This window comes from Biomphalaria glabrata, chromosome 7, assembly GCF_947242115.1.
Source record: "Biomphalaria glabrata chromosome 7, xgBioGlab47.1, whole genome shotgun sequence".
NCBI lineage: Eukaryota > Metazoa > Mollusca > Gastropoda > Planorbidae > Biomphalaria > Biomphalaria glabrata.
In genome coordinates, this window is record NC_074717.1 from 27,557,701 (window position 1) to 27,582,104 (window position 24,404).

Consider the following 24,404-nt stretch of genomic DNA (forward strand, 5'->3'; position numbering starts at 1 on the left):
CCCGGTCCAGGAAGGCTGGAAGGTTGCTTCCTAGACTGGTGGTAGTTTATTAATATTAATATTTATTGTGTATTATTTGTGCTTTATTGGATATTAAAGTATCATTGTTATATTCATGGAGATCTGGAGTTGGAGTTGAAGTCTGTTTAGTAATAATTGTTATTAATAGTAATATTTAATTATAACCCCTAACGAGCCAAGTCAAAGCAATAAAACTATATCGTTTTTAATTTAAAAAATAATTAAATACATCTCTCCCCCCGAAAAAATGTTGTATATATTAATTAAGTTATCCATATTGTTCATATATTTCTAAATATAATTCTCTTCATGGCTCAAGAGTTTGGACGAGAAGAAGTAAGAAGAAATAAATGAAAAATTCACTCTCTTATTTCTGCGGATAGTCACCCCACGAAAAAGCTAGAGGGGGGGGGGTGGGATAACAAGTATTCACCGGTCACTACGGATGGCTGCCTGGTCGTGCGGTTTGTGCGCTGGATTGTCGTTTGGATTTATCAAACCCTACCGCTCCCATCCTCCTTTGTCCTTCACCTCTGAAGGAACATCCGAAACATGTCAAACATTTGACAAACAAATATTTTACAAACACTAAATAGCAGCGCCGGATTTAACCGTTGTGACCAAGAAGTCATGGAAAGAGAACAAGTAATCTACTATGTATATTCACCCGTCACTATATCATGGCTGGACTTAACCATTGTGGGGCCCTATGCGAAACGGATTTCGCGGGGCCAAGTTTGGGTAGGGATACGGATAATAAGTGAAATTTAAGAGCTTGTATTAGAAAATAAAATAGTCTATGCATTTGATTCATTCTTTACTACGCACAGAACTACTTTACGAGCCTTGCGTGTAGCAAAGTCATACAGTATATCATAATAATTCTGTTTCCTACATAGATCCCGCTCAATAGCAAGAATTACCAAATGTTTCAACCTATCTTTGAGAATTGTTGACCTCAAGTAATTCTTCATTAGTTTTGAGTCGCGAGAAGCTTCTTTCACCAGATTACATAATTACAGATAATGCATAATGCCGTTTTTATTTATCGCGCGTAGGATTGGCGTTTTCCATATTGAATGACACCACAAAATGACAATTTTTGTCTATATATTTTCGTATATTTTGCAACTTCGGGAGATTTCCAGGAGCTCCTGGTAAATCGACAGGAGGGCGCAGGAAATCTGTTTTAAGTTATAAAATGGTTTAATTTAATAATTTATACACCTTGAATTAGCGCGGGTCCTATGAAAGTGCTGGTCCCTTGAAAGTTCCCTTGAAGGTCCCTTGAAGGTGTGAGGCCCACTGCATAGGTTGCAGTGGCCTAAGGCCGGCTCTGCAAAATAGCGGCGTATGTTACTCCGCCGGTCGACTAGTATTTCTAAACTTACAAGAAATTATTAACTTCCACTTTGTTCAAGTCTGTAGAAGAACGGCAGTCTCAAACGTTATGTTAAGAGTAAAACATACAATTTCTTTGAATTAAAAAGTGAGTTACGATGTCTCTCCAGAAAACTTGCTCCTGAAACATGTCTCTGAACTGCAATGTATGTCATCACATACTGACAGCATTGGACGTTGTGCTGGCCACATGACACCCTCGTTATCCGTGGTCCACAGAAACGACCTGTACATCATCTGCCCTATTGATCGCTAAGTCTGAAAGTAGAACTAAAGACTATTAATAGTAGAGCTAAAACTAAAAGACTTATACAGAATGTTAATATTGTACTTTTATTTCTCATTCCAGTTTGTACTTATTTTGAGTCTCGCCATAGGCGGCACCGACGGTTATTTTCCAGACGGCAATCACTATGGTAACGTGACCAAGCCATGGCACAACAACTACTCCCCTCATCCCATGCTGGATTTCTGGAATGCCAAAAACTCGTGGCTGCCAACCTGGCATGGAGAGAACGCTGCTTTGGTCGTAGACTATGTGGACTTTAAGAGTTTATAAAACATGACATATGGACCACTGCACTCAGCCGTAATCTTCAGAATCGAAGACGTTGCCATGATAAAACATTACAAACATTTTCTGATAGTTGTTTATTTCATGATGTGGCCAATAAATCAGATTCACTATTTACATTTTCTGATAGTTGTTTATTTCATGATGTGGCCAATAAATCAGATTCACTATTTACATTTTCTGCGCTGGTATAATGTATGCGACACAACTAGATACTGTTAAGACGTGGGATTGAACTAAAGAAAATAACTCACCGATTCTCAGATCGCTGAAATCTCTCTGATTGCAGAACCATTAAAAATCCAACTAGGATCAATCAATATCCCCGGTAAAAAAGAAATAATGTCACAATCTCCAAATCAAATGTACATATCCCGATTCACTAACACAAATTAAACAAAAACAAAAACCCCTCAATCCTCCGTCGAGAAATCCAAAATCCGAACTCAAGTTTCTGAACACATTAACACAATAGCTCAGGTCATTGACACACTAGCTCAGGTCATTGACACACTAGCTCAGGTCATTGACACACTAGCTCAGGTCATTAACACAATAGCTCAGGTCATTAACACAATAGCTCAGGTCATTGACACACTAGCTCAGGTCATTAACACACTAGCTCAGGTCATTGACACACTAGCTCAGGTCATTGACACACTAGCTCAGGTCATTAACACAATAGCTCAGGTCATTGACACACTAGCTCAGGTCATTGACACACTAGCTCAGGTCATTGACACACTAGCTCAGGTCATTAACACAATAGCTCAGGTCATTGACGCCCAACAGCATCAACAAATAATCACCCTACTTCGGAGGTGGTGAAAATGGTTGGTCGGAGGGGAACAGGGTTACAACAATACATTTCAGTTCAAGTTTACCTGCAGACAAAGGAAGCTAAAAAAATACACTGATAGACGAATTGAAAGACATTCTGATCTGTTTGCTTTTCTCTGGGTTTTTAAACATAGTGTGTCTGATATGGACACAGTGTTGTACATGTCTAGTCTATTCACTGAGAGATTATAGTGCTTACTGTTAAATGCCTTGAGTTAGGATTCCCGGTCATTTTATCCTCGGTCACTTCATCCCCGGTCATTTCATCCACTGGTTATTTCATAATCTGATCATTTTATCTAACAAATAGTAATTGTAAAAATCATGAAATAATCAATATTTAATTTATTGATTTTTATTTACATGACGAAAAGTGTAACACATTAAATAAGAATAAAATTAAATGCCATTACCTATAAAATTTAACGTTAGGCGTCGATCTGATCTAAATTTTCCCATCCCACTCTATCTTATTAATGTAGATGAACACAAAAACACTTTTTTTTACAAGACCTCTTTAATTAATGACACTCCTCCCAAGTTGAAGTGCAGCTGGCATAGCTTCCCGTTCAGTTCCGCATGTATCACCATCAGGTTTCTTGATGTCCTGAAGAACGACCCTGCCGCCACGTTTGTTCTGGTATTTCGTTTCGGCATGTTCTCTCTCCTGTTCAGATTGCTTCTTAAAAAAATGTGTCAACTCCAGGAAGTGCAACATCATCATGTTCAAAGTAGAAGGCCATTGACTGTCACGTGCAGCTAGCATATAGCTCCTGGCCGACTGATTCGAGCCTCACAATCAACATGGTAGTTTTGACGACACTGACTAATGGACATTTTCAGATCTTTTGTTTTAAACAAACTTCCCAACAAAGAAAGGATATTGTACGACATTGCGACTCAGGGTGTCGGCTCTAAGTGTTTCAGATTGTCTGAACGTGGACGCAGCAAGACCACATTCTCAGGTCTAACATGAATTTTTTTAGACTCGATTTTTTTTACAATTGACAATAGACGTATGTACCGACAATTTGATAAATCTACTTATTTACTAATACAATTAATTCAAGTATTTCAACTAGTGGATATATATAGTAATATTAAAGAAACTAATTACACTTAAAACAAAACAAAAGCAAAAATCATTCATCTTAAACAACCCCTTAACAATGAATAGTTATTGTTATTATTATTATTATTAAATAAAAAATCTAACACGTTAGATTTAAATGAAACGCTGTACTGACAATTTAAGAATTACCTTCCTTTACTAGATTATATAGTTATTTTGCTCGGACACCGGAAATAGAATTTAAGAACAATAAACATGATTTAATTAAAATAATGTAATGATGTGATGCATTTAAACTCTTATAGTCAACACATTCCCTTACACAACCCCGTTTACGCCCCTGGTGGTCGTGGGCCCGGGCGCAATGAACCCCTTCGAGCCTTAGTTGCTACGCCCCTGATGCCACACCACCCACATAATCACACTACACAAAAGATTGAATTATTGGGAAACAGCTAAAACTGTTTCTAAAGATTGAACGTCTTTAAAAAATATGAATCATTCAAAACCACACATGAAACAAAATGAACACAATGAAATCAGTTAAAATTTGTTTCTGATTTGACATCACGATTTGAAGCTGTCAAGGTCATAGAATTTTTGATAAGACAACCAAGTTGAATTAGTTCAAAAAGTTCTTTCCTTTTTACATATTGGTACCATCGACCTGTCCAAACACAGTTGAATGGTTCTTATGCTGTTAAGCGAAACAGTCCTTATCAGAGACCAGATTAGGAAAGTTTAAGAAATACTCATTATTTTAAATAATAAGAAAGTACGTCAATATCATGTAAGTATCATGTAGGTATTTAATTTTTAATTCTTAATTTACATGGTAACTCATTGGGATAATACTTCTAACTCAACAGTCTAGCACTTGTAGTGAAATGACAAGACGAGAATCATGACATCGACTGTGACCACAGAGTTAAAGTTTTTAACCACATACCTTTTGGTTGCGAACTTTCAGGTAAGAGTGTGTTGTTGTTGTTTTTTTGACACAGTTTTCACCAGTTGTTTTTTTATTCCTGACGTATTGATTGCTGAGTCAAACTGCCATGATCCTTGATTTGTCTTGAAAGACTGGTGGATGGCCTTCTGGGTAGGTACGTAGCTCTTATACGGAAGTGACAAAGACTTATCGCCCTTGATTTTTACAAACACATTTTATAGATCTACGACCTTCCCATCACGGATATTTACGCGAATAAAACAAATAAACAAATATTTACGCGAATAAAACAAATAAACAAATATTTACGCGAATAAAACAAATAAACAAATATTTACGCGAATAAAACAAATAAACAAATATTTACGCGAATAAAACAAATAAACAAATATTTACGCGAATAATACAAATAAACAAATATTTACGCGAATAAAACAAATAAACAAATATTTACGCGAATAAAACAAATAAACAAATATTTACGCGAATAAAACAAATAAACAAATATTTACGCGAATAAAACAAATAAACAAATATTTACGCGAATAAAACAAATAAACAAATATTTACGCGAATAAAACAAATAAACAAATATTTACGCGAATAAAACAAATAAACAAATATTTACGCGAATAAAACAAATAAACAAATATTTACGCGAATAAAACAAATAAACAAATATTTACGCTAATAAAACAAATAAACAAATATTTACGCGAATAAAACAAATAAACAAATATTTACGCGAATAAAACAAATAAACAAATATTTACGCGAATAAAACAAATAAACAAATATTTACGCGAATAAAACAAATAAACAAATATTTACGCGAATAAAACAAATAAACAAATATTTACGCGAATAAAACAAATAAACAAATATTTACGCGAATAAAACAAATAAACAAATATTTACGCGAATAAAACAAATAAACAAATATTTACGCGAATAAAACAAATAAACAAATATTTACGCGAATAAAACAAATAAACAAATATTGATTATGGCATCATCCATGCTTTGTAATGTCCAGTAATGGCTGCCGGGTCGTACGGTCGTTTCAATGGTCCCGGGCTCATACCCTGCCCCTCCAGCTTGAAGTTTGGACTAGGAAGTAGATTATCTCAGACTCTGAAGGAACATCCGAATCATGTCAAACATTTTACAAACAATATAATAATTATTTCAAACTTTTCCAATTGTACGTTGTGTTGTTTGTGTGCGGGCGTGAGTGTGTGATGGTGTGGAAATAGATGTGTGTGTGTAATTCGTATGTGTGCATGTGTGTCATTTAGAAAGACATACAAATATTCTTTGATACACAAATGAAAAATAACTTTACAGGATTTTAAACAAGTTTATAAAATGTAAACAATAATTTGTGTAAAGGAGCTGACTAGGGCGACAATGTTAACATTTTATGCACGGTATCTTAAATTAGCTTCCATAGACTAAGGATACTCAATTCTAGTCTTTACTTCTATTAAGTATTTAATCTCGGGTAAAATAAAACAATGGCTTGGGAACAATACTGAAACCAAAATCTTTCCGTTAGCAAAATCTGAAGAGGTTGGTATGGAAGTGCGTGGTTCGAGTCTGTCAATGAACGTTGAATGGTGTAATAACTGGGTTCTTGCTTCCTGAAGTACTCTAGACACGTGACAAGACAAACACTATACGACTGACTCAAGTCCGTTCAGCAGACAACATGAAGTTTATTTTACTAAAATAATAATAACATACTGCACTCCTTGTTAGTGCTACAAGTCAAGAAATAATAACAATCCTATCCGCATAACAGCGGTATCAAAAGTATCCAATATATGTCAGTTACTAATCAATCACGTCCGCATCTCAGCGGGTAACAATAAGTACAATTACTACTAGTGACACTGGAGCTCTAACTATAGATATCCATTGAAATACGAATAATACTTTAATATTCAATAAGCACATGATGAAATCAACTCTCAAATATGATTTATCAACAATCATTAGTCCATCGACTTTCATGCTATATACATATATACACCAGTCCAGGAAGAAACGTCCAACCTTCCTGGACCGGGAGCAAAACCTTACTGACTTGACTTGACTGAACTCAAAGTCAACTTTATTCATTCTACTTCCTGTTTTCTACATCAGGAATTCCACGTGTCTTTTAAACTCTTAACATGACTTGAACTTTAGATCATGCAATGTCAACTAAGACTGTGTCAATGTTTCACCATATTATATTCACCTTCTTCTCTAAAGAATTCGTTCACCTTTGTGTTTTGTTATTGCATGTCACCTGTTTATTCATTGGTTCAGCACTTCATTTTCATGCTTCACTTGGTTCTCAAACAACGAGCAGGATGAAGCTGAAGCTTGTGTTCTGGACACTTGTCCACCTTGGCGTTGTACTGTCAGGCCAAGTCACCATTGAATACAACAAACCTGTCTTGAAGTTCACATTACCTTGTGAGTATATTTGCAATATATACATTGAATACGTTCATAAATATAGAGACAAATCTTCGCCCTAAGAATAGGTCTACATAGATTTTTTTTACCTTCTTACAGCTTATACAACATCTGATATAGGTCATGTCATTTTGCGCTACACAGTTCAGCTTATTCAAAAACATGGTGTCGCTGTTCTCATTAGTAAGTCACTCATTTTTTTTTTATTTTAGGCACCTCGGGATATTGGCAGATCCTGAAAAGGGATGGGAGTGGATTTATGGCGTTCGTACCTCCTCCCAAGTTTTGGATACGCTTATACCTTCGGAGTGCATTTGGCACTAAAGTTTCATGACTTTAGATATAGGCAAAACCTAGCAGATTTGGGAAATCAAGATGAAAAACAACAACAACAACACAAAAGACATGTTCACCAAATTGAATGTACTTTATTTGTATCATTTTTTTTATCAAGCCGAAGGCTGGCAATATCAGACCAGTGATGTCTCACTAGATGGCGCTGACGAAGTCTCTGCTTACGCTTTGATCTACGACACTAAAGAAAGTCTGAAGGAAGTCACTGACACATCTACGCTGAAAATAGGTAAGTGTGAAGAGAAGAATCTTATTAATACTAACCAGAGGAACTGTCTGAAAAATGGTTTTATAAAAGTTATAGTTTATTTCCATATTCTCTTCGTATTCTAGCTCACCATGGAGCTCTACAGATTTCCTCCCCAAGACGTATCAGAGCTGTAACATTCAGAGATGACTTCACTAGATTCAACAATGACAACTGGCGGTTTGAAGTTTCCATGTATATTGGATCTGTAAGTACACTCACTCTACACTCACACGTAATCTTCTCTGCATCTTAATCTTGTTCATCATTTACTATATAAATCAACTAGGTTATTTAAGCAGTGCTCGAACGGAGAAAAGCATCTATTAGATTTGTGCGGTCTGTCTGTCCTTCTGTCCGTTCGTCGGGTGGTTAGCTATTAAAGACTACAAAAGATATTGAAAATCCAATTTTATTATATTTTGCAGCTTGCAAGTTTAAGTGCGAATTCTATTTTTTATCACCTGAAACGTTTTATTTTAAATAAGTAAGCCTTCTTTTCTTTTTACCACACTATTTTTTAAACTATTAACTATTAATAGTATAACAGGAAAGGCTATGTAAAAAAGGGGCTAACTTATTTGTATATAGCATATAGTTTTACCTTGCTTATATCCACTTACTCCATCCAATCTTTTACAAGTTATTTCTTTAGCTTCCAATTCTCGAATCAAGTTTTTAGTTTTTTTTCCCCTAATATTTATCCTATTTTGGACTACCTTCTTATTTCAACTAAAGTCGATCATGAAATTGTCTTTCAATTTGTAGACGGGTCAGAAACAAACTTTTGATCTTTTTTTTTCTGAACTAAAAAACAATCATTTTCTTCTAGTGACTAATTTATGTAAAGCCTGACACAAAGAAATCTTCTACAGAATCTCCATCTTCCTAAACAGACATGAGTAAAATGTTGAACTAAGTGTTTGGTCACACTACAAGAATGAGTAAAATGTTGAACTAAGTGTTTGGTCACACTACAAGAATGAGTAAAATGTTGAACTAAGTGTTTGGTCACACTACAAGAATGAGTAAAATGTTGAACTAAGTGTTTGGTCACACTACAAGAATGAGTAAAATGTTGAACTAAGTGTTTGGTCACACTACAAGAATGAGTAAAATGTTGAACTAAGTGTTTGGTCACACTACAAGAATGAGTAAAATAAGTAAAGAATGAGTAAAGTATTATTTTGTAGTCGGTCAATTCATCAGTTCTCTTTGCACTTGACAGCACGGACAGTTCCAAGTGTTTACCAATGACCCAAAGAATGTGTACACACGGGATGGTTATCTTTACATCAAGCCTGTAAGTCAACCAATAATTTCTCTTTTGACATCAAGACTGTAAGTCAATCAGCCAACATCTTTGTATTCGCGTGTTTAAAGAGAAACCAAATACTAGAGGTTTATTTTGTTTAACAAGTGACTATTAAATAAAGAAAAAACCAAACTATATTTATTCATTCCTTTCATGTCTAAATTTAAACTTCTAATATCAGAATGACCAGATAAAGATAATTGAGTAAATACTGTGGTGAAATTTTACAAAAAAATCTGTAAATAAATTGCAAACTAAACTTGATTGTAACACTTGAAGCTACTTCACACTTTTATATACGTTCAAACAATAATATAAATAAAACAAGAACCACATAGTTAACCACATAGTTAACCACATAGTTAACCACATAGTTAACCACATAGTTAACCACATAGTTAACCACATAGTTAACCATTGAATTGTCTCTATCATACCAGATCCCAACTGTGAGTGATCCACGATTTGATGAGCACTTTCTTCACACGGGTCACATGGACATGTATGGTAACACCGCTCATACTTACATTAATGTGACAAAGTATGCACAATACCTGCTAGTTTGTTCTTTAATTTCATACTGTCTACTTTTGACTTTAATGTTTGGTCTTCTGCTTGAGCTCAGCTCTGTTTGGGGAGTGTACCCATGATAAAAACAACGGCTGCTCGAGAACTGGTGGAACTGAGATCCTCCCACCTGTCATGTCTGGTAACATCTATAGCGTACCGACAATCAGGTTTGGCACATTGGAGGTCCGAGCTAGGATCCCCAAGGGCGACTGGATATGGCCAGGTTAGAAAAAAATGTTCACTATAGATAGATAGATAGATTGATTGATAGATATATAGATAAATAGATCTATATAGATAGATAGATATTACGATCTATCTTCAGGTATTTGGATGGTCCCTAAAGACAGCATATATGGAGGATGGCCTAGATCTGGTGAGATAGACATCATAGAGTCTAAAGGTAAATGGAGATCGTTCAAAAATCGTATTACCATTAAATTAAAAAAAAAATATTTTTAAAATTTTCCCTTGTTGGTATTAAACAAAATAATCAATTACCAGTAATAAATTAACTATTTTTTTTTATTGATTCATGTCTTGTCTTTCCCAATGAATAATTGTGCAAAGTTTCAACTTCATCCGAGAATGGGTGTGGGAAAAATAACGTGTACAAACTTTTTACCAGACAGACAGAGTGAGTTGATAAAAGCTTTGCAAATAGGAATACTTACTACTTTAACGACATTGCTTTTTGGTATTTGCATATGCTGTTTATCTTGTATCTATTTTAACTGAAAATGTTTTTGTTTGTAAGCTGGTTCCACGTTTTACTGTGCCATTTTTAGCGGCCCCCGAAAGGGGAAAAGACGCTATTAGTTTTGTGTGGCCTGTCTGTCCGTCCCGTTTAGATCTCAGAAACTAGAAGAGAAAATAAAAATCGGACATCTTTATATTTTAGAGCATTCAAAGTTCTGATGCAACGGCTACGTTTTTCTTTTCTGAAAGCGAAAAATCAAATTTTTAAAATCAATTATGCAAGCATTTTTTTTTCATAAAAATACACCATTTGTACAACTATTCACTATTAATAATAACAGACATGAGAGGCTTTTTAGTAAGGGAGATGACTATTTACCATTTTTGTAAGACATTTATGCAAAAGATTTTAGATTTTTGATAAAAAAAAAATATTTTTTAAAAATTTTTTTGTTAAGTTATGTAAGTTCTGTCATACTAAATACTACATTTACAAAAGAGAAAAAATCTATTTACTATGCAAATAAATTGGACATAATAAAACAACAATTAATAAGTAGTTTTTCATATTATCGAATGAACTGCAGAGCATGGAACAGCAGAAAACACAAAACTAAAGTTTTTTTTTTCTTTTCTTTTACGATATGTATTTTCTTGTGGTTTTGAATAAGAGATTGACCCTTTACAAAACAAGTAGATCAATTAGATAATCATTATAAGACATCAGTTAGGCCTGGTTCACATCTAACTTCACATTCACTTTCACCTATCCCTTGGTCTGCTGAACGTTTGGGGCACTACACAGGATCTGTCAACCTTCTTTCTCCATTCTTCTCTGTTATTTGCCTTTGTTAGAATTTCATTATGATATTCTTTCTGAAAATATTGAAACCTGCCTTTTTACCTGTCTGGGTGGACCATTTCTGATAGAACTTAATACCGATATTCCTCTGAAAACATTGAAACCTGCCTTTTTTTCCTGCCTGTGTGGACCTCGGGGGCCGATTTTGAGTTTGTTTCCACACAAACTGTCGTTGTAACCTTGTTCTTTCCCTTTAATGACTAGAGTTTTGTTGGTGTGTCTTGAATTCGACATTTAGATTTTCTTGATTTATTTGCAAGATGTTTTTTTTTTATATTTTGAGAAAACAAAAAACTTATTTTACAATTCATTTATTCACTAATGAGAAACTCTATCAAACCTGGGCAGGTAATTCTGGTGCCAATTTCAGTGAGAAAATAACCAGTCACCTGATTTGGGGAACTTCCTGGCAACATCAATATTTGAGGAATTATCATGGAGAAAGGTAAATCACAACATCAATATTTGAGGACTTAGCACCCAAAATTTAAAAAAATGATATTCGGGAAAATAATTTTTTTTTCTAGTAATATAATAACCGAATGACATATTCCTTTTTACTTTTGGGATCCCCAGAAATGGAAAAATCCGATTTCAGTTTTCTACCCGTTCGTCTGTATGTCCCATTTAGATTACGAGAAGTAGAAAAGATTTTAAGAATCCGATTTCATGATATTTTTCAACGTATAAAAGTTCAACGGCTACATTTCATTCCGTGAAAGCGAAACATTTTGTTTTTAAATGACATATACAAAACTAGTTAATTTGACTACTAAACAAAGGAGAGACACTTGTAGGAGACGGGAGTGACAAAGGAGAGACACTTGTAGGAGACGGGAGTGACAAAGGAGAGACACTTGTAGGAGACGGGAGTGACAAAGGAGAGACACTTGTAGGAGACGGGAGTGACAAAGGAGAGACACTTGTAGGAGACGGGAGTGACAAAGGAGAGACACTTGTAGGAGACGGGAGTGACAAAGGAGAGACACTTGTAGGAGACGGGAGTGACAAAGGAGAGACACTTGTAGGAGACGGGAGTGACAAAGGAGAGACACTTGTAGGAGACGGGAGTGACAAAGGAGAGACACTTGTAGGAGACGGGAGTGACAAAGGAGAGACACTTGTAGGAGACGGGGGTGACAAAGGAGAGACTCTTGTAGGAGACGGGAGTGACAAAGGAGAGACTCTTGTAGGAGACGGGAGTGACAAAGGAGAGACTCTTGTAGGAGACGGGAGTGACAAAGGAGAGACTCTTGTAGGAGACGGGAGTGACAACCTTGTCTATTTTTGTAACATTTCTGAAACAATTTTTATTTACTGAAATAATAAGATAAGATATGATATGAGTAAATAATCTTATTGGACCAAACAAATGTTACAAAAATATGTATGTTACTAATTGATGTGTTCAGCATTGTATAGGTCAGCACAGAGCGCACGTTCTTTTTTTATTATTTAATACGAAAATGCTATTTGTATGTAATCTTCCAGAAGAGCTACTTCCAAAATCAAGATCTATTGATGTTCTATTTTTTATTTATTTAAGAAACAGCTACCCGGGTGTTGTTAATGAATGCAAGAAAAAAAAAAGAATATTTATTTTATTAAACTTTTAACAACTTCTCTCTAGACACGGCACTAACTGGCATACACAGTTTCATACATGGAGGATGGAATGAACTCACGAGCATATCTTGTACGTTATTCAAATCTGATCATTTAGTTTCTGAATTAGCCAAATAGTTTTATTTTACTCAAACTGATTTGTTTTGTTACGTAAAATGCGAGAGTATAATTTAGTTCTTCATAAAAACAATTTGGGTGGGGAAAAAAGAAAGAAAGAAAGAAAGAAAGATAGATAGATAGATAGATAGATAGATAGACAGACAGACAGACAGACAGATAGATAGATAAATATAGAGAGAGAGAGATTTTATTATGCTAAACTAAAAACTCGACTCTCTAAGAAAGTACAATTTTTATTTTGAGAATTTTCAAACCGTTATATTGTGTTTTTATATGCAAATTTTGTTGTCAAAGTGTATTGTTATGTAGACCACTTCTGATTCGTCACGCATATCTTTTCTCACTGAGTTGTATTTTATTATAACAGTTTAATATTGTGGGAGGAAGGAATTTTTTTTACCTGATCTATTAATATACTACACTGTTTTCATTTTTAGCTACATCATTATTTTTAAAGATTCAAAGATTACAAAAATATTATTCAAATCCTAAATCTACCTATTAAACAGACAAAATTAAAAAAACAACAACAACAACAACGTTACTTTGAGCAAGACCAACCGTCATAGAAGGCCCGAAAGCTGACCTGCAATGTCACAACCTGTGGGCAGTTTGTACGACGTGGCAACGAGCTATTTGTCTAAACTGCTCTCAGGTTCTGACGTTGCAGATAGTGTTGACACCTACCATAAAGATGGTCTCGCTTTGAGTCACCTAAGCACTTGATTGGCTTCTCATTATATTCTTTAAAGGCTAAATCATTAACTATCCAATTAATAATGGATACGTTGGAATGGGGGGGGGGGGGGCAAGCTTTTGGAAAGGTTAAAGGTCGTTCAAAGATGGGTTCATTTTATTGACAAGGTTAAAGGTCATTTAAAGACGGGCTCGTTTTTTTTTTAATGAACTCATCACATGGTTAGAGGTTAGAGGTTAGGTTTTGAACCCAAGGTATTGGCATTATACAAATTTATAATGTACATTTTTGTTTGTTCTCTCAGAATGTTTGTAGACAACCAACAGATACTGACTGCAGTGCCTCCACCTGGTGGACTTTTTGAGCAAGGGAAATTTACCGGAACTAACCTTTGGTCTTCAGGAAGTAAAATGGCGCCCTTTGATCAGGATGTAAGCAGTTTAGGATATTCAAGTTGACACTAATACGTTGTAGTTGTTGGCATAGATTCTGAATGGGAAAACCAAACTCTAGAAAGTAAACAATCAACACTGTTTTAATTAGTTCTCAGTCGATATAAATAAAAGTTGTTTTTTTCTTAAGCCAATCTTTATCAATAGCAGAAGGGATTCGAATCCCCAGGAGTCATTGGGGAGAACGTTTTTGCGCTACCTATAGGCGTTAAGCAGCTCAACTTAGCTCGAGTTAAAAATCGAAATAGAAAATCATTCCTTGCTTTTGGGCTTTGAACTCAGGTCCATTCCCCCCTTAGCTGTATAACACACTGACATAGAGAGGAATAATGTGATAAACGTTTCATTAAATATTTAATAAACTCTAGAACATGAGTTGGAATATGCATAGATAACGAACTAGAAAGTAAAATTACATACTTCCTCATCCGCTAAGGGAAATAATTCATAGACAACATTACATATCAGAACAACGTAACTATTGTAATACCTTCAAGAAAAATATTTTTTGATGTATTTTTTTTTTCAGTTTCTTCTCGTTTTGGGCATAGCTATAGGCGGCACCGACGGTTATTTTCCAGACGGCAATCACTATGGTAACGTGACCAAGCCATGGCACAACAACTACTCCCCTCATCCCATGCTGGATTTCTGGAATGCCAAAAACTTGTAGCTGCCAACCTGGCATGGAGAGAACGCTGCTTTGGTCGTAGACTATGTGGACTTTAAGAGTTTATAACAGCTGACACTCTTGTGACCATAAAACAAGAAATAAAACACTTGATCTATTAATATTTTTTGGCATGTTTAGTGTCTGGAAGACAATGAAATGTATTTGATATTCTGCATGGCGGCAAACAATCTGACTTCAAGTTTTTTTTTTAATAGTCACAAATAAACAAAATAAATTTTAGACTGTTGGTCACTGGATTTCAACATTTTTATCTTTCGCCCTCCAGCCACACCCAGCGTTTTGACTAATTAATTTCTCTGAATTGTATGTTTGAAATTAATAAGAAGATAGAAAGTGTCCTCTTTTTTTATCTAGAGACTAATGTTCCACGTTCTGTTAATTCGTTGAAAACGTTTTAACATTTGTGTTTTACAAAACTTACTTTTAACTCTTTTCATTAAACATTTCTAAAGGAAATGCCAAAACAAAATAAATTCATAGAAACATTTGCAAAATGATTGATTTAGGATTTCCAATCTTGGTTATGATTAGAGTTTTCTTTCTTTACGAAAAGACATTGTCTGAGTTCATTGTCCATGTTCAATTATCCGAGTTATCGGTGAGTACAGGGGCACACACAGAAACAAAGGTGAGTAAAGTGTGAGACCACACAAGGCCTCGAAACAGCACAATGATACAATAAACCAAGAGTGATGAGGGCTTCATTTTAATGGGGGGGGGGCATAGTGATGTTCTAAGGAGATGGGTGTAGATCGCACAAACAGTCATGACGTCATTTCTGAAGAACAGTCTTCAGAGCAGGTAGAAGCACTGTTGGACAAAGATTTAATATCAAACTGTTAAGTGAAAAATGTCTTCAACACCAAAAGAAGCTGGTAGACTTCAAAAAAAAAACTTGGCATGTGATGAGGGAGTTCAACATAGATACAAACATTATTGATGTTATCAAAGCCCTATATCAAAATGTGAATTGCTCAGTACTTGTGAACAACCAAATTGAAGAAGGTTTTAGGACATCCATAGGAGGGCGTCAATGATGCATTCTCTCTCAAGCTCTTTTAACATATTTCTAGAGCATATCGTGATTGAAACTCTATAAGCATTTCGTCCTACACTCATTATAAAGGGACAGCGAAAAAGGAAAGAATTTCATTATGTACAAAAAGTAACTTTCTTTTAAATCGAAGTTTATCAAAGGCATATATCAAAACAATTGATCGCTACACAATAATTTTACCAATAATAATAATCATAAAAATTATGTTTCTTCTAACAAAGCTTGGCCCTGTCAGTACCAGAGAATGAATATTAGTTCGTTTTTTGCATAATAATAATATCTATAGTATCCTTTATGAAATGAGTCTTTCAATTGTTCATTAAATAAAAGCTTTAATTATTATAATTATTGTTATTATACATAAAACATTAGATTTCATACCGAGTTTATTGTATTATGTTACATACCTTTGGATTATTATGAGACATCTACAATTTTACAATCACGCAATATAAAGAAAAGTAGATATTTTAAAATGATAAACCATATTTGAAAGAAAACAGAAGACAGTAAGTCAAAAAAGTTTTCCTAGACATAGAAAGCAGAATAACTTATGATGGTTACAAAATGTCTGGTATATTGTTAGCAAAGCATTAACTAATGCCGGAGGTTTAATACCTCCAAACATACCTGAGAGTGTCACACTAGATTGACTAAGTTTAGAGTAGAAGGCAAATAATGTAATGCATTATGTAGCGATTAGTTCGTTTGAGCTTTGGTTTATATAGTTTCCAGTAAACTTCAGATGTTTCTAAACAAAACATTACAACATTGGAGTTACAACTGGGTGGCTTTCTGTATATGGTTCTTTGTTTTTATACACTTCAGTAAATAGTCCCTTATCTCTCTGTGTGAGTCCTTCTCTCTTTCTCACTCTCTTTCTCTCTATCTGTATATTATTATAAAATTTACAAAAATTGACGTCAAAATGCACGAGAACTCTTCAGCCTAAAACTAAATAGTAACTGATGTAGCATTGTTAAAAATAAGAAGGTCACCATTTTAATCTCTAGAGGACAGACTTTGATAAGAGAATTGAAACCTGCAGAAAGTTTTTTCCAAAATATTCTTCAGTAGTTTAATGTCTACATTGGTTCTTAACCTGTTCAGGATGAAAAAGAAAATGACTTCAGGTTGTATATAGAGAAGAGAAGGAGTGAGGAGTCCAAGTTTTAATGAGAAAATCTGGCAATTTTAAACCATAATACTAATGCATTTCTAGAGGGTAATATCTAGACAATCCAACACGTCTCTCAGCTTATTATAATACTTATTTTTTAACACATATATCAGCAGAGGGGCATAAGGTGTACTGGAAAGGGGTAGTACCTTTGATGGTCCGGCATGCTGCACCCTTAGGTGGACGGCCTCACTGGTCCCCTTCCAACACCTAAATCTCTCACATGTGGCTCCAAGCGCCATGCCCTGGAAAACCGCTTCAGCTGGCGGACTAAACCATGTGAGGGGGTGGTGATAACGGGGCACCACTGGGCGAAAGGCCTTCTAGACTAAGGTCACCGGCCAGGGCGGAAGAGTCCCAGGATGGACTACAACGGCACATGTTCAGGACTAAGGCGAACCACCTAATTTGAGGTACTTGGCTGTGGTCAAGCATCGAGAGGGATTGGCGCCGCCATGCAAGTTTCTAGCCCTCTTTACACGAAATGGGACCATGATTATAAACGGTCGACGACTCTTGCATGGTGCCCCAACGGTCCAACAAACTAGGGGATAGGTAAAGGTAAATATCATTAGAGATGGGTCATTGGATTAGAATTATATAACAAAAACTGGTCATCACAGACTTGAATAGCGTGCAACCGAGCTCTTTATGGTTGCACAAGCGTCCAGTCGAAAGTCAATGATTCATTCCATAAGAATGGGCTAGTGGCTGTGATCACCTCTTGAGAACCACTCCTCATTGTGTAGCCACTGTCTGTAGTTCTTCACCTTGTAACATACAAATCGAAATACCTGCTTCAGGTAAGAGGAACTCTTTTCTTTATAATTATAGAAACGAGAACATCTTTTAATAATTTAGGGATTTGATCAATACTCTGAGTTGTATTGGGAATATTGCTGATGGACAGAGTAAATTTACATTATTCATGTTAACTTTTGCCCAAAGAAACTTGCCTCAATTTTTTCCTCTGTCCTACATTGCTCAATTAAGTCCAGGTTACTAGTTGGTTTAATCATTCAGTTTTCCGCTTCATTAATTTCAGTGTACACATGCAGTGTACTCTCAATAACACCAGCGTCCATCTTTATTCGTTGTTTTTACACACTTGAATGATTTCATGCTCGCAGTAAAAAGGAAATTAAATGAAACAAATTTCTGGATATTTTTACGAGTTAATCAAATGTCTAGGCAAACTAAAGTGGGGTTACCACACAGTACCACTCGCATTACATGTATGGTAGTGGGGTTACCACACAGTACCACTCGCATTACATGTATGGTAGTGGGGAAAAATCCTCGTAGACTATTAATTATTTTAAAATTGTGGAAATATTTGTATAGTTTACAAAATCTTCGATCATCTAGCGCAAGTGTTTGTTAAATACATATGAATGACTAGATATAGAAAAGAGTTTGTTCAACTGCATCTACTTTCCATCGCCCAAAGATCAAGTGTACGTACTAGCTGCGCATATAAACGTATGTAAATATACAGGTGAAGCTAGCAAGTGTTGCCTTTATATAGATTCAATAGCTATGTATTAGTCATTGTATTCACATTTAGCTTCACAGTTGTACTTACGTTTCAGCTTCCGGCTAACTACTCAATGACAATCTATATGTAGTGCATTGATGGTGTCATAAGAGTTATATACAATTTAAACAGAGCCATTGTTTGTCTGATATGTATGTATGTATTTGTCTGTCGCCTCTGGATTGTTGGTGGAGGCGGGTATCTCGGGGTAGGGGTCGGGCTGGGCGAGATATATGACCCTTTTTCCTTTGGATGGCTAATGCATACTTCTGAACACCACTTATCAGAAAGATCTACTTATGGATATCTGGATGGCTTGGTTCCATTGACACAGCATTGCTGCAGATTGACTTGTCCAACCAGAAGGTACCTAGTTCGTGCCCTGTTCAAGACTGTCTCTTATTTCGTTACATTTAATTTCATATTTTCTCTCATTAAAAGTTTGGTCCCTAGTGGCTGGGTTTGTATATTGAATAGGTGTGCATTCATCCGTATGGAATGGTTTGTTTTACTTCTTGCTTTGTTCTTCCTCTTTCGCTTTGTCTTCACTCTTTGTTTTCACTCTTGATGATAAATAACAAACAAATTGTTTTGTTTATGGTGAGCAGGATGAAGATAAAGATTTTATTCTGGACACTTTTCCATTTTGGCGTTGTACTGTCTGGACAAGTCAACATTGAATACAACAAACCTGTCTTAAAGTTGACATTACCTTGTAAGTATATTTTGACTAATGCACTGATACGTTTCTCAGCAATCCAAACAGAGGCGACACACACAAATATTTTATTTAGTGCTACAAATCAATGGTATAAAATGAATTCAATAAATCATTGACCTTCAAGTACATTTATTTTATTTTCAGCCTATTCGACACCTGATGTAGGTCGAGTTATCTTCCGTTACACAGTCAAAGATGTTCAGAAACATGGTGTTGCTGTTCTTACCAGTAAGTAAAACATTTTGACATTCTTAGTAAGCATTAGAAAATAATCTTTTTTCCCTTTTTCTTAGAATTGATGACTGAGGGGTAAAGTGTTTATTCCCGGAATTGAATCTTGGTGAAGGCTGGGATTTTGAATTTCCTGGAATTTTAGGACGCCCCTGAGTCCACCCAACTCTAATGGTTACTCTGGGAAAAGTAAATGCGATTGGTCGTTGTGTTGGCCACATGACACTTTCGTTAACCGGCGGCCATTGAAACATGAATTGTACATTACCTGCCATATAGATCGCAAGGTCTGAAAAGGGAAGTTACTTTGAAATGGATGACTCTTTAGCCTACCTCAGCGGCTGTAACTTCTATTATTTTGTGTACATGTCTAAGCTGTTCATCAAAGTATTTGAATATGTTTTGGGGGGTTTTGGTCATTAGTGTGTACTATTTATAAATGTTTATAAATGTTATTGTAAACGGCTGATGTCCAGGTCCTACTAGTATTTATTTTGAAAATTTACAATTACATTTTTTTGCAATCATTTTGTTATCTATACTATAAAGTAGAATGTGAGGTGTATGTATGTTACTTATAGACATCAAAACCGCTTGACCAATCTTGATAAAACTTGGCAGGAATGTTTCTTGGGTACCAACTTAGACCTTAGTGTATGTATCGTAGCCCTGAAAATTACTTAAGACCCTAAAAAAAAAAAATAAAGTTGTCCGACTCTATTAAAGCTATAGTATTTTATGGATCTAGGCCATGTCTACAATGTTGACATGAGAAAAGATCGAAAGGATTTAGACATAGATTTAATTTTAAGAAATACACTTTGTGCATATAGTTTTTTACTTTGACACATGAAAATACAAAAGAAGATCATTTGATTTCCTTATATAATAAAATTAACCTTCAATTTTGTGTTTCAAAAGCATTTTTACATTAATTAGTTCCTTATATATGTAACTACAGATTTCCTGACGAACATTCTTTCATTAGACAATACCGTAATGAATCGCGTACTAAAAATTAATTCGTATAATTGTTTACTTTATAATCCCATCCCTAGATCTAAAACTCTAATTCAACTCTAAGATGATAAAACTTCTGTTTATACTTGAACACATGAACATACTAATTATAGTCCATTAATTTCAGATATTGATCAAATAAACATTCAAATTTGGTTTTCTAAAGCATTATTTTTAAGAGACTACATTCGTTTACAAAAGCTGCGAAGCCGAGTTGAGATAGGCCTAGATCTATATTCATTCATGAATCGCGTACTAAAAATTATTTCGTTTAATTGTTCACTTTATAATCCCATTCATTTAACAAAGCTATCGCTCTTTTCGTTTTTAATAGATATGAATGTATCGGCTTCGGGTAAACCCATTTTCGCAAAACTAATTTTATTTTCGTAGCGAAAGAGAAATAACGTGAAAGGATCATTAGCTACGTTTTAAATACATCTAAATCCAATCCACTACATTAGTAAACACAAACTTAGACCCGCAGGCCGCGGGTAATGCCAGGCTAGTTGTTTATAAATTCCGGAAATATCATGAAATAATATGGCTGACATTATAGCAGAACTTGAAATGATTTGTCCTGGATAATTCTAGAAAAATTTAATATTTGCTGTCCAGCATCCTTTGTCTTTTCTTTTTTCTATATCTCCGATACATTTGTGTGTGTGAGTCTATATGCGTTTGTGTGTGTGTTACCGGCAAAGTACGAATGCAGGCATTATATAGAGTTCCTAAGCATTCTATGGAATGCCGGGAGTTTCTGGGCAAAGTACGAAATGATTCTCCATTTCCTAGTTTGCCTAGTCATTCTATATATATATATAGACTATTTTAGCGTCAGGCAAGGTAACAAAATGTCTTATTAAGAAAGATATTTATACCTTCTACACAATGTCTATACAAAGTAGGACATGGAGAAATCAGCTCTCACCTTTACTGGACGTCTCGGGCATGCTAATTGAATGCCGGACGTCGTACTTTGTCGGTAACATAGATACAATAAAACGCGCGCTCTAGCCCTTGGTGTAAATAAAACACAAACCATTGAACTCTTTTGCTATTTTCATTTTAGCTGAAGGCTGGCAATATCAGACAAGTGAGGTCTCACTAGATGGCGCTGATGAAGTCTCTGTTTATGCCGTCATCTACGACCTACATGGAAATTTAAAAGAAGTCACTGATACGTCTACATTGAAACTAGGTAATGAATACATGCCAACATAGTTTACTTAAATAACCCAAAGATGAATTGATAAACTTGATATCTAAATATATTATGAAATTTTATTTTCGTTTATCAGCTCAACAGGGCGCCGTTGAGATCCCCTCTCCAAGACGTATCAGGGCGGTGATATTCAGAGATGATTTCAATACATTGAACAAAGCCAGCTGGCGTTCTGAAGTCTCCATGTATGGAGGAGGTGTAAGTAACACTGTCTATACTAGAGAAAGTAGAGTTGGTTTTGTTTTAACTTTCTTAACAGTTCTTTTTTTCTCCGAACTGGTTGACTCTACTAATACTCTACTTGACACTACTAATACTCTTCTTGACTCTACTAATACTCTACTTGACTCTACTAATACTCTACTTGACTCTACTAATACTCTGCTTGACTCTACTAATACTCTGGTTGATTCTACTAATATTCTCTTGACTATACTAACACCTAATAACGTAATGCACTTTCTTGAGTCCACAAACTTTTGAAGTTAGTAGTAAACCTATCCACTTCAACTCTAGATTTAGATGTTAGTGATATAATGCCATCAATGCCAAAATAATTTTATTTTTACATTACATTTTAATTATACATAAAAAAAATATCTTATCTTCTTATAATACAGACGTTACTTCAAAAAAGAAGATGATTACGTCCTACGCGTCATGCATTTAGTCATGCATATTAACCAATGACTTAAATTCAGCCAAGTCACTGGTTTTCCTGGCTAGCTCAGGCAACCCATTCCATGCTCTAATAGCACTAAGGAAGAAGGAGTGTTTGTACAAATTTGTCCTAGCATATGGGACAAGGAATGTGCCTTTATCTTTGTGTCTTTCAGAGTATTTTATTAAATTTTGTTTTTGTATTTGAAGATTATGGTTCAGTGTTTTATGTATGATTGCTACTTTACTTTTGAGCCTTCTGTCCTGAAGGCTTTCTAAATTTAGTGATTTTACTAAAGGTGTTACTCTAGTCAAATGTGACTATTCGTTTGTTATGAATCTCACTGCTCTATTTTGTGTCTGTTCCAGTTTTTTTAATGTTTTCTTGAGTTGAAGGGTCCCAAACGGAGGATGCATATTCTATTATTGGCCTAAGAAAGGTTAAATAACATTTTAGTTTTATGTTCTTATTTGAGTTATAGAAATTTCTTTTAATAAATCCTAATGCTTTGTTTGATTTTTTTGTAGTTTCATCAATATGTGGATTCCATGACAGTTTTTCATTTATTATAACACCTAGGTATTTTGCGTTTTTAGTCTGTGTTACTGGTTTGCCATGAATAAGATAAGTGGAATTATTTTGTTTTAGTTTTTTTGTTACTCTTAACAACTGACATTTTTCTGGGTGGAAAGACATGTTCCAATTTGATTCCCATTTCTGTAATTCATCTAATTCTCTTTGTAAAATATCTGTGTCTTGTGTTGTTTTTATTGTTCTATATATTATGCAATCGTCTGCAAATAATCTGACTTTTGTTCCTGAAGTAATGCAATTTGGTAAATCATTTATGTAAATTAAAAATAGTAGTGGACCCAAGACTGTTCCTTGAGGTACACCTGAGTTTACTGTTATCGGTGTTGATTTAGAGCCATTTATTATTACAGTTTGTTCTCTCCCTATCAGAAAATCTTTAATCCACTGATGCAGAGGACCATTAATGCCGAAATATTTTAATTTTTTAAGCAAACTATGGTGGTGAACTTTGTCAAAAGCCTTAGAAAAATCTAGTAAGATAGCATCTATTTGTTCACTATTATCTAAACCTTTTGAAAAATCATCAATTAGTCCTATTAGTTGTGTTTCACATGATCTGTATTTCCTAAAGCCATGTTGGTATGGTGTGAGGACATTATGTTTGTCTAAGTGGTTTATGATTGTGACAAGTCAAAAACTCGCTGTCAGAGTCACTCAAATTTATCACAGCATTAATTATTATTTTTCATTATTTGTTTATTTTATTTTTAATTATTTGTCCATCCTACCCCTAAATCATTCACCCGCACCACCTTTTCCGCTCCAGGCTAGACTTAGATGACCACCTTGGAGATAGCTAAAGCGCGTCCTTTCATTCATCTGCCCTTGATCGGGGAAAGGTAAACACACAATCTCTTTTATCTTGCCCGCCGGATGTCTGAAGGACGGTGGCGGTTGACACCACCTTGGAGAAAATTAGGCCAGTCCTTTCATTTATCTGCCCTTGACCGGGGCAAACATAGACACGTTCTCTTTAGTCTTATCCGCGGATGTCCGCCGCGATTGACCCCCCCCCTTGGGTGGAATGCAGGTCACTCTTCCCCCCACGTCTCTCTTTGATCTAAGAGATTACACGGGTCAATACACCGCGTGGTACTCCAAGGTGTGACGCTTGTCGGACTTCACCCACGTGTAAGCTAATACTTAGCCTAGGACGTTTCCTGTGTCCGCCCACATTTCCCAGGCATATATAAAGTAAACCAACTCAAATCAG

The 24,404-nt window shown here is 35.3% G+C and overlaps 2 protein-coding genes and 1 pseudogene across 3 annotated transcripts in view; all 3 read left to right on the top strand.

The window, feature by feature from the left end:
• Positions 1-2,111, top strand: part of LOC106058487 (beta-1,3-glucan-binding protein-like) — a 13,270-nt gene extending 11,159 nt beyond the window's left edge. For both annotated transcript variants that reach the window (XM_056036189.1, XM_056036191.1), the window contains exon 13: positions 1,772-2,111. In XM_056036189.1, coding sequence (XP_055892164.1) covers positions 1,772-1,981 — 210 coding nt within the window. In that variant the 3' untranslated portion in view covers positions 1,982-2,111. The remainder of the gene's footprint in view (positions 1-1,771) is intronic.
• Positions 2,112-4,927: 2,816 nt separating this feature from the next.
• LOC106067031 (beta-1,3-glucan-binding protein-like) lies at positions 4,928-15,132 on the top strand (annotated as a pseudogene).
• A 2,841-nt stretch (positions 15,133-17,973) lies between these two features.
• Positions 17,974-24,404, top strand: part of LOC106072966 (beta-1,3-glucan-binding protein-like) — a 36,175-nt gene continuing 29,744 nt past the window's right edge. Inside the window, exons 1-5 of the mRNA XM_013233433.2 lie at positions 17,974-18,005; positions 19,348-19,454; positions 19,605-19,688; positions 21,784-21,912; positions 22,013-22,134. Coding sequence (XP_013088887.2) covers positions 19,349-19,454; positions 19,605-19,688; positions 21,784-21,912; positions 22,013-22,134 — 441 coding nt within the window. The 5' untranslated portion in view covers positions 17,974-18,005; position 19,348. The remainder of the gene's footprint in view (positions 18,006-19,347; positions 19,455-19,604; positions 19,689-21,783; positions 21,913-22,012; positions 22,135-24,404) is intronic.